The sequence below is a fragment of the Oreochromis niloticus genome, linkage group LG17 (assembly GCF_001858045.2).
Source record: "Oreochromis niloticus isolate F11D_XX linkage group LG17, O_niloticus_UMD_NMBU, whole genome shotgun sequence".
NCBI lineage: Eukaryota > Metazoa > Chordata > Actinopteri > Cichliformes > Cichlidae > Oreochromis > Oreochromis niloticus.
The window spans coordinates 23,917,268-23,929,430 of NC_031981.2; the positions used below are offsets into that span (position 1 = coordinate 23,917,268).

The 12,163-nt window shown below is 39.1% G+C and overlaps 1 protein-coding gene across 2 annotated transcripts in view; it reads right to left on the reverse strand.

Annotated features, from left to right (window-relative positions):
- Window positions 1-241: 241 nt before the first annotated feature.
- Window positions 242-12,163, reverse strand: part of nfic (nuclear factor I/C) — a 35,714-nt gene continuing 23,792 nt past the window's right edge. For both annotated transcript variants that reach the window (XM_005475663.4, XM_019346906.2), the window contains exons 11-13: window positions 11,392-11,575; window positions 10,510-10,598; window positions 242-10,165 (exon numbers count right to left, since the gene is read on the reverse strand). In XM_005475663.4, the coding sequence (XP_005475720.1) occupies window positions 10,145-10,165; window positions 10,510-10,598; window positions 11,392-11,575 (294 nt within the window). In that variant the 3' untranslated portion in view covers window positions 242-10,144. The remainder of the gene's footprint in view (window positions 10,166-10,509; window positions 10,599-11,391; window positions 11,576-12,163) is intronic.

Genomic DNA, 12,163 nt, shown 5'->3' on the forward strand with positions numbered 1-12,163 from the left:
ACTGCAATTTATAGCATGGTTTTATTTACACTTTACACAGTGTCACAGCTTCTTTGGAAATGGGATGATCATTTCAAATTTCTCTTCAAAAGAGATCTTCACATTTCATTTCTCACTGACAATAACCAGTGCATCTTCCTGTGTTTTCTGTTGGAGGTCTGCTAATAAATCATTCTTCACAATACAGCTCATTATAATAACAGCAGATATGAATGAATGAAGAAACACAGAGCCTGCTGGCTGAGTTTTAGAATAGCATGTTTATTAATGGTATATTTTTGCATAGGGAAACATACTCATTTCCAGAAATGACTTCATTAGAATCTGTCAATAGCAATGTCTAAATGTGGTTCTAAAGGTTGAATATCCCCCACAACAGATGAATAACATAAGGTCATAAACACTGGTTCAGACGGCTTTCACGCAAACATTATACATTCAAAGAGGATCAGACCGGTAAGTGCGAGACTTTAGTTTATGCCATGCAAAAATATATGACTGACAATAATTTCAGCTGGAAAACAAACAAAAAAACAAAAAATCCACATAGTAAAAAGTACTTAAAAGGCTTGGTAAAGCTGCCACGAAACTACTTTCTGCTTGAAGCAGCAGCCCTTTCCACAGTAAATCTCGAGGTCAGGATTAATGTCAGCACTTCAGCTTTCCAATATGGAATGGAATGGACTCAGCTCTATCCAGATGTTAAAACTGTGACCAAAGTACACAATAATGAACACAGAGGCGTTCCCATATCGCTATAACAGGGGACCGCTCTCTGCTTCACTGCAGCTTTGTTATTTTTAGGTACCAGCGTACCTCAGTGTGCATCATGCATGACCATTTTAAGTGATAAAAAGATTTTGTTGTTGTTATCACATAGCTAACTCAAATCCAACTATAGAGTTAATGTGAAAAGGACGACAGTCTATGTGAATTGCAGTCATGCAATAACTGATGACATGTTTTAATGCCTATGCTTTCTCTGATGTAAGGGATATATGTCTGGAAGCAAGCAAGCAGTCTTTTAATATAATATCTGGAAAAGTTATGATGGAAAAAAATGTTCAAATATGCATTCAAATATTCTCTGAGAAAACAAACTTTCATTCATTACATATCTTCTTGAGCACATGGAGTAAACTGTGCAGTAGCAATGTACTTTCAGTTACAGAAACAAATCAATATGGCATCACTGTCAGAGGAAAACCTGCAGCTCTACAATCCCATTTTTAGTAACCAAGTGTGGTTTCCTGCTGTAAGTCTGAATTACAGGAAAGGTTTTCAAAGGCCATTAAAAAAATTAAAAAGCAAACATGCATTTCAAGTAACAGCAAAAAAAAAGAAACACATATTGGAGTCACCAAATCAATGGAGTTGTTCCAGGAAACAGCAGCAGTAGGGTAGAGCATTGAATATCATTGATAGTTCATAGAAAAGAGCCCTCTGCAGTCCCTTTGTTCCTCATACAGCAAACAGTTCAACATCTGATCATCTGCAGCCGTGAAACTAAAAAATAGGAAGTACCACCTGCAGTACGACTGTTTACTCAGAAACAGCTGTTCACAATACTGAACATGACCTGCTAATCACAATCATCAAGCAGTTTGGACTCTGGTGTGATGCAGTGTAACATGAAATATATGGACACATACATTGATTATCAGAATTTGAACTATAATAACAGTGGCCGCCTAAACAGCACTTGTTTGTCTTTAAACCACAGAGTTTAAAAAAAATCTAGAGGGAACCAAGTCAACCGCTCAGTTAACGCCAGTCTGTATCTGTGGCACACAATAAATATGCATGTATTTACTGCACTGTGTGCGTGTGTGTGTGTGTGTGTGTGTGTGTGTTCGCGGGGGTGGGGTCTTACAAAAGAGGGTGAAGCGAACTAGCCTACAGGGGGAAATAGTAGACAGTGGGTGAAAGCAAATCAGAGAGCTGATTACTACAACTGACACATTATTATAACTGAATAATAATGATAATACAGACCTCCATGCACTGACAGCACACTGCAGTGGATAAATCAACTGATACAGATGCTCCTTTTGTAATGTGGCATCACATTTGTGCTGCATTTATAATGATTTTCACGCGTGACCTATAAAAGCTGAAAATAGAACACAGCTGTAGGCCCCGAACATAGTACAGCATAAAATGAAGTACCATAAACTGTAAAACCTCTGAACTTTAGTGTCCCCCGAAATGCACACTCAGTGTTATCTCTAGATTTCCTTCAACTCTTTGGTTTGTTGTATGGCTTGTCACTTCAGGACCCGCACCGGTGAGGGCAACACTATTTGTCACCAAACCATGTAGGGTCTGAAAACAACACCTACGGCTTACAAAATACCTCCAACAGTAAAGTGATAGGCACTGCTTATTGACATTGTTTTTGGTAGAACTTTTCAGTTGCTGCTGCCCTGCTGGTTTATTTGAATAGAGCGAGGAACATGATGAGTTTGCATGTCTGTACACTTACGGTAAGAGGACAGTGTCTGCATGAGAGCCTGAACTGGTGTGTCGCTTTCTTTAAAGTTGAATTTTATAGCAAAAAAAAAAAGAAAAGATCATAATATCAAGACAACTGACATGCCAATTATGATTAATTAATAGCTGTAATTCCTGATAAATTTGATCTTGATTTCAGTATTTTATGATATGATGATATGATAATGATAGACCTCTATTTCAAACATTGTGTAAACATACTGCACAAGCTTGAAATGCTATCACCTTAACAGTACTGCGCATGTGTCTTCCACTCAGCAGGGTGAGTGTGTTACTTAGGCATCCTGTTGTCAGGTTTTCGTTTGGTGGGAAACAGAAATGAAGACGCACATCAACAGTTCACACTGTTTCCTGACAGCATTGCATCCAAAATGTAGATTTTAAGTCACGTGCCAGTAAACTGTGCGTACATTCTTCCCACAGGTGAAGGTTTACGGGAGTTTCTATTGTGGTCGTCAGCTAGAGGAGAAGGAACAACTACAAAGCTTGTACAGTTTTTCGTAAACCGCTTGCACATTTTGCATGGGCATTTTTGGCTGTAGTGTTTGTTAAAAATGTATTTGAAACTTTTAAAGCAACTAAATCTAAAAGGAAGTTCTATATTTCCTATGCACGTGAAGAAAAAACATGTTTGCAAATAGCGGGCTTCATCGCAACTTAACCGCAATCAGACCCATCAGAGGTTAATACTCTGCTTCATCATTTTAACATTAAGTAAAGTACATAAAGATTTGGTAACCGTACAAGCAACACAGTCTGCCTTCATACAGTTTTGGATATATCACCATAGTCAGGTTAATAGATATCATTCAAGCCAAAATACATGTTATTTAAGGTTTATAGTCACAGCCACTATCAAAGTCCAAAGCTCTGAATTAAAGCTTCTACCACTCAGCTTCTATTTATGATCTTGCAGCATCAATTACACTTTCCACTTTGGCTCATAATTTCTGATGGAACTCCCATCAGGAGGTCTCTGAGGATCCTCTGATTTGCTAAAGTTGTACACCTGACCAGGATTGGTGGGTTCTTGCTGTATTGCTACAAGTCTTAGGTCTGCGTGTGAAGTAACTAATACCTGAGGGCACACCCTATAAGCTCCCATACCATCACCATCCTCAGCGGGTAAAAGTGTTTGTGCAACTGATGCGCAATGAAATCACCAGATATTGCTCATTTCTAACTTGCTAGAGCGTCACGTTGCTGCCTCTGTCAGTGTTTGCCCCATTACGGATGACGTGTCAGTGGTGAAGACCTTTATTTTTGAAGCGGTGATGGACCAGTATAGTCCAAGACTGAATGCTTTTTTTAACCACTCCCCTATTTCGTTTAACTTTCACCAAAATATTTGGATAAATTATTCCTTGTTTTTCTATGTATAGCATTTCTGCACACAAGTACTTGACCTAAACATTTTTAACTGCTGAGTCAACCTTCATTGACGCTTGCAAAAATAAGGCCATATTCTTATAAGTGTGGTGCTACAGTAAGAAGAAGCATTTCATTAGTCAAGCCCAATGTGTAATTTCAAACAGCTCGATCCTATAAAAAAGTTTCAATATTTCAGGACATAATTTATGTATTACAAAAACATTGCTACATGTGACATCACAGTCAACGTTTTTTTATCACAATGACACATTTAGGAGATTGTGAAGTCTTAGCAGTTGGGTGAACTCCGTATGTGCATTGTGTCATTTCACCTGTCTCTCACCCACTACAGCTTTGTTGTCCACATTTTTCTCTAAGAGACAGAATTTTCCCCATTTCATGGTTTCCACTTACTGTATAAGACAGCCACAAATGATTTAAACATTCTATACATCTTGATAACTAATAAGTGCATTTTGTATATATTTTTATACACACTGATGTGTTTAAAACTATAATTCTAAAGTAAAGTAATAATAACCCAAGGAAAACCTAAAAATAACCTAAAGCAAAGATGAGTAAAAATAATGTAACTCAAAGTCATTTATGGCCTTTTCTAGTATCTTATCACATGCTGAGTAACAGGATCAAAGTCGTCATATAGGCAATTGGACGGTGTTCTCATCACCAGTCATAAAGCTGCAAAGCCCTGAAATCTAAACCTGTACATGTTTAACATGCTTCCATTACATGGCAACCATACGTGGCCATACTAGCTAAAGCCCAACAAGATTTTTCCCTGCAATAAGTACCTTTAAATGTGTCTATATGCATCTAACATGGGACAATAAAACATTACGTAGATAGAGCTGAGCAGTGCCTCTGAAGATGGCTTTTGTTTGTATTGCGAACATTTAGGCAGGACTTGACTTTCTCAGCCCGTGTTTTAGCCTCTGAGTCATATTCAAATCAAAGCTTCCATCCATATTTAACCACGCCCAGAAAAACATTTTACTACAACACAATGGTGTCCACATTTTCATATAACACACATCTAAGCAAATATCAAACAATGTGTGCATGTGACTTTACACATAGCAACACCAATAATGTTCACTTACATTAGCCCACAGACACCTCAGCCTACACGCTAGCCTTAAACAGCACAGCCACCGAATCCAATCAGCTATATGAGTGCAGTCAACACCTGAGTATCTCAGATAACACCAGAAAAATCCACAGAGTCTAAAGGAACAGCCTAAAATACTGGGAACTGCAGTCTTTTCCATGTGTTCACGTGTTTTTGTTGCAATAAATCAAGCATGGGACCTAAGTGATATGACAGCAGGTGTATATATTTGGAGGCTGGATCACAGTCTACATGTTCTCACACTTAGGCCTCAGTCACACCAGCCTAGAGACCTGTCAACTTCTGGGAACCTCCCAGTGAAATATGGATATTTCCCAACCAGATGGCGAGTGGTTGCTGGCAGTATCTGGGTGAAATTGCTCACACAGATGGTGCTGCATCAAAAACTTCCTCGCGATTGCTTTAGATGCGAGCAGACTGCCACAGTAGTTTGCATGGAAGATGCCAAGTTGTCTCCAAACACTGCACCTGCAAGAGCAAAACTTGCTATGCAAAGTGAAAAAACAGGACATTTGCCTTCAAAGTAAAAGTTAAGCCTCACTGCTTCAGCCAACCAGCTGTAAAGGGCAAAACCTTTAGTTGGACGGCACAGGTTGTCCATTTCCGGTTTGTGTGGCACTTTTCACAGTTTCACTACCACTCGGAGTAGCCGAGGACACGTTTTTCTCATGTGTAGTTGCCAGATGGTAGTCAACTGATCTCCAGGCCTGCGTCACTGGGGCCTTACAGAACAAGTTCACACTTTCAGTAGGTCATGATATAACAGCTGAGCTACGTTAATGGCAACCAAATGTATATTATTTAGGGAATAAAGTTGTTTTCTTCATACAACAGTAAAAAGAGTTTCACACTCTTCCTTTCACACTGTAAAAATTGCTCTATCTTTAGGATAACAGAGTAGATGATAAACAGCTAGTGAAAGCTTTCATAGAGCTTAGCCGTAAGTTACTATCTCAGGTGGCGCACCACCACAACCAAAAAATGTGCACTTGCTACACTGGTTAATGTCGAGTAATCACACATGCAGCTTTTTTGTACCGTGAAACATATGATCATGTTTCCATAAAATATTACTGTTCTTTAACTAAAGGCAAGGCACATAATGTGTTTTACGAAATATCGTGCAAAAGTTTAACAACAGAGCTATTATTAAATTCAAAGAAACATATAGCCTTCCATCCACTTCCCTCTGATGTAGTCTGCAGAACAGAGGGAGGAAAAGAAGGAGGAGGAAGAGCAGGACAGAGATGGAGAGGTATTATCAAGTTGAGCCATGCATTGGTTAGGTCAGCACAGCGACCAGGACAGCACCATGCAATATACATCAGCTTTAAGACAACTTTAACTGAACCTTAAACTAAAATCCAGTTCATATCAACACTTTCTGTCCATGTCATTGATCCCTTGTAGGCACTAAATTAACTTAGCTATAGCCCCCAAACCACGGGAAAGAAAAAGGAAATTCACCGACATCTCTGCTCTAATGCAAGTTAAAGTACATTTTAGGTGTGGCCTGACAGAAAACAGACAAGATCAAATCAAATTTCAAGATATAAGATTCAAATTATATGGGGACACGTCCAAGTAAGATTCCTTAGAAATAGAAAATTCATGCTCATTCCCATAGTAACTCACACAAGCATTTATAAATGTAAAGACAACAGGAGGCAGGAGAAACAGAAGGAAAATGTTAAAATGGAAATTCTGGTTTTTGTCCGAATTGCTGTACAAACACACACGTGAAGCCTGTCCATATCTGTGAACTGCTGTCTCTTTCTGCTGCTTGGTGCATTTTGGTGCAAGGCGTTTGCATGATCCCACAGATGTTTGCTTCCTGTGCAGAATGATCTTTTGCATGACCAAAACTGGAAATATCACTGGAAATCCTGGGTCCAATATTTCCAGTGACTATACCACCTACTTTCCTAACGGTTCACTGGAAGCCCAGTGAAGCAATTTTCTATCTTCTTCAGCTCTTGAACTTTCTCTTTATGGCCTCTGCTTTAACTTGAGCATAAACCCTTTTAAATACACAGTGCCACAAGCTTAGGGGTTCAGAATTAATCACGTAAACAAAAAGTGTCTTCCTTACACAAAAAAGTCAGTCATGAAGTTCCATTAGATTCTGTACTGGGACCAGTACCTACATTATACATGCTTCCCTTACGTACTATTATTAGAACACACTGCAAACATTTATTTAATCTACTGAGCCAGTTTTGGCGCTGTTGAGCCACATGACAAATTCAAATGGCTAAATGCTGCTGGGGCACATGCACTTCTCCTCTCCCCTTTTTCTCACTCAATAAGTATGTATAGTTACATGTTGCATGTTCTTAATTTGTGTCTACTCCCTTAAAAGGAGGCTCTAATACTGTATTATTTCCTAATGTTTACCTTACCATATAAAGAGAAGACTGTTGTTGTAAACTGGTGCTATCTGAATATTATAGAATTGAATCATTGTCCTGCTGAATGATAAAATGTCCTCAGGTGAGTTTTGCTTTATTATTCCACAGAACGTGGAAACAAAGCTCTGCAAGATTCTGTTTTCTTTCCTGAGAACAGAAAGTGTTCAGGCCTACATCCTAGGGAGCATTCCTGGGTTTCCTAGTTAAAGCTGAAAATATATGGCTCTTTGAACCAATATCCATTGTATTATTTCACATTGAAGGTGCTGAAGCATAGGGCTCGAAGAAAACTGTCATTGGTCAGACCACAGCAGTGGGGACACTTTTTTTTAACTTTCTCCCAATAAGAATATTTGTTTTCAGGGAGGCAGAGACAAATGTGGGTCATGGAAACAGCCTACAACAACTACACCAAGGAACAATGTCAGGAGTTTTCTCTCACTCTCTGTGCACAGAAAGCAAGTGGAAAAAACATGACAGACTGCAGAAACAATCCAGCAGAAAATTTCCTGTGAATAATACAGGTTACTCGGAAACTCTTCTCGTGTGGTATCCAATCAGATTGCACCATCAAAAACACATTTTTACCTCGTTACATCCACGGACAAATAATACGTCGACAAGTGTTAACAGAGTGCTTTAGAGTCACCAGTCCTTAGAGATAAAGTATGGCACAGACTGTAATGTATTACTTCTTAAAACTTTTGACATCGTCAACATGTCACATTATCTTACACAAATGATCTTGTGTAAGATTTATCAAAGGGCCATGGTGCACATTTCTACTACTGTTTCTTTTAGAGTTTACAATGAATTTTACTTGCCAGAACTGATGATGTTTAAGGTGCATTTAAGAATCTGATCCTCAATTTTGTTCATTCTTTCATCATTATGTTTTGTTTTTTCACCTTTTTTAAATGTTTCTGAAGATTTCAGTCAATGTTAAAATGCAGCTTGTAAGCCTTTCAATAGATCACTATAGAAATGTATTTGATAACTGAAGCTGTGAAACGTCAGCGATAACAGAACACTGCTTTGCCTCACTAACAATAATGCAAACTCTGTGTCAACATTTACACAGAAAACCAAGGGCGCGACCTACCTTAAAATGCTTAATTTGTTGATGTTGGCACTTCAAACTGGAAAACAACTCTAGCACCGTTCTTCTGTTCACCTGTGTCACCCAGCCCAGTCCCAAATCAAACTCTACTGCTGCTGTTCCATCACACATGTTGTTCAGATTGGGTTGGGGTTGAACTACACAGAGCAGAACTTCTCAGGGGCCACCAGTTATTCTACAGCTAGACGACACACCCAGATTTTGTCCACAGTTCAAGTCATATATGCATAACATGCTCATCAGCATCAACAACTTCATCAAAAACAAAAACAGTCTGCTAACCCTCCAGCTTGGCAACATACCGCATCATACCTTTTGAAAAAAACATATTTTACTGTAATCATAGTGCAGCACCTGCTTTATCTCTTTCTAACCCACCCACACACAAACACAGATCCTGTCATATTGAGACAAACAGAAACTACAGGACATCTCTTCAAAGCAGGAATGAGTGTGGAAATGCAGGAACCATCACATTCTCATACACAATCATCTACAGACACACACGCACACTACATTACACAACCAGGTTACAGTTCAGCCACATTCAGCAGCCAATGTACTGCTGGCTGTGCTGCCACATGATCCAGGTATGTGTTTGCCTTTTGATAATTCTACTGAGGAATTCACGTCAATGTCAAAACACTGTACGTTGGAACTGAGGTCACGGCCCACTCATGCACTCTAACATGGCATAGTAAAACTGGGCCTTGCTCCACACTTGCTTTCAGCTGTAGCATTGTGTGCTGTGGAGGAGGCATGAATATAGCTCTTATATTCCACTATTACTCGTTGTTTTCTACCAAAGAGCACAATCAAACAGTCTTACAAACATGAGCCTTGCAAAGCAACTAAATAATTTCAGGTGGATGATTGTCAATAAAAAAGATGAAGCCTCTGTGTTTTGTTGGGAAGAGTGAAATAAACTGCGCTATTCAGCTTGTAATTTTCTTCAGACGTATCAATAACATACTTAAAAAGTGCAAATAAACATTAAATATTAACAAGAGGACCTCTTCTGGTCGGTTCAGAAATTAAAGGAGGCTTATTTGCATATATTATAAGCAGCACCTGCAGCGGAGAGTGGGGCATTTTAAGTGTTGAGGGAGGGATGAGGTCTACATAGGCCTTGTAGTTGACTTAGTGTCGAGATCCAGGGTACAGGGGTCAAGGCTGACATCCATCCCAGGGAAACAGGACTCATCCTGGGGACACAGTTAAGTTTCAGGCGTCTGAGAATCTGATGTGTTGATGCCTGGTTCTGGTCTGTAGTTCATTTGGACCAATGAAACCTCTGCATTAAGTCGTTACTTTTCTTTGAAAATATGCCATTTGTGACAAACATGTAATGTCATAAAGCATAGTTCATTCTGGGGATATAAAACGGCTGAGTGAGCCCAGCATCCTTCTTCCATCCAGGACGTCTCTTTACACATATATAAATATATTGCAAAGTATATTTATATATATGTATGACCAGAGGTTAATATATTTTTCCTCTGGAAATGTCTTCACAACATTATTTTTTTTCCCCCAGAAGTTTACTGTCATGACAATCACGTTTCCTCCAAAGTTCCCTCAGTTGCCCAAATACCAAGACTGGAAAGGAGACACACACACAATTAAAACACAAATAAATAGCATACTTAAAACGACTCAGCCTAGAAATGTACAAAGTGAGAGTTCCTCTCACACACAAGTATAATCCAAGACTTTCTTGATCATGTTGAACTAAACACTGTTACTGAAAACATCTATGTGCAGTATTAGAGAGATGTTTGCCAGCAGCAGCTACAACTCAACCTCTGAAACTTCCATTTGGGAATACAGGGCAAAGAACTAAAAAATACCAGAATTTTCCAGATATTGAAATCTCTAAATTTCTGTTGTCATCTGAATTCTTCCTAAAACGACTTTTACAATGTCAAGTGAACCATACTGACCTGAGCTTGGTAGAGTCCACCTGGGTCTCGAGGGGTGACTCCCACGAAGGATGATCGATTAGCTGGAGGGGTCCCCGGGGCAGAGTATGCTGAGGGTTAACAACATCATTCTTACTCTGTCTCCCAGAACTCACAATTAGTTGAACAATGCAACACCTTACACAACGAGTTCTGTCGACAGCAACAGCAACAACTACAGCATAGTACAGCATCAAATGCCCTGAAGTCAGTCGCTTTAATGAGGGACTGCGCCAACTCTGCTCACTGTAGAATATTTGGCGGAATTAAGTTTGCTTATTGTTCGTCTTTTCCTTCAGAATTGTCTGAGAAATTGATGTGAACTGGGCAGAGTATTGCCCATCTCCTCTTTATTCTATATTCTATAAATATATTATATTTATTCTGTCTTTATTCGGTGTATTGCAGGTTGGAAGTTGGAATAAAACCCCAAACTCCACAAATGTCGCCCAGCATAGATCTGGGCTATGACCTTAAGTGTCCACTGTATATCATATATAACTGACACACATTCAGATGTTTACACAGAAATGAGCAGAAAAGGTTTGGAACAGCAATGTAAACACAATATTCAATTAACTGCAAACTAACAACGACATTGTAGCAACACTGTCTTTATCAGGTATTAACATCAGTCCACTTCCTCCGTCTGGACCTGCCAGTCTATTCTCAGACGTTTTTTTTTTACAAGAAGGTGTAAACGGGTCACCTGCTCAACCAAGTGATTACAGAAAACAGTATCTCAAAAAGGCATAGTTAATTCATTTCACATTGTGTTTGAATGATAATGACCATCTCCTAACAGTGTCGTTTTTGAAAGATTCATGTAGCATTTTCTGTATAAGATTATTTATGGCCACTTACTGGGTGATGTGGGGGAGTTTGCTCCTGCATCAGAGGACGTGGTAGTAGCTTTTGACTCTGTAGGAAGGGTCGGCCTAGAAAGGGAGGATGGGGGACTCGCCAGGGAGGGTGCAGGTCCAGGGGGTGCCAACATTTGTGATGAGATGTAGTGACTGGGCACTTTGACCTGGTTACTCCCATTCAGCTGGAATATTTTGGGAATATTATGAATTTTATTTCTCACAAAAATTGACACATTGTGTCAGAACAGAGATCAAAATACTGCAATGACTGTATTTGAGTGTCAACATGTACAGTTTGCGTTAACAGGGCAGATCAACTAATGCAAGTGTTAAAATCTATCCATGGCATTATTTATTTTAGGTACATGTCAAACAGGCATCACAGATACATGGACTAAAACAGTACTTCTCAAACTTTTGCAAAAAGGTAGTAAAATGTGCATGGAAAGAGCAACCAACCATTACAATAAACAAGCATCCCTCTGATTTGAATGAAATCAGAGGGATGGTAGAATATGCTGTGTTTATATGTGGAATTTATTTAATCATTTTTTTAGTCTTATCCTAATGATGCTGTTTTGGTTAATAAATCTCACTGAATACTTAAAGCAAGAGCCTGGCAAACATTTAAATCAGCTACTGTGTCCCTTAAGTTTCTTGAAAATGAAGAAAAAGTTCAATAAAGAAGCATTAAACCCACAGTAGTATGAAATATCCTAGTGTTACGGACAGAGGTGATGTCATGTGCCTCTGTGGGTTTTGTCCTTAGG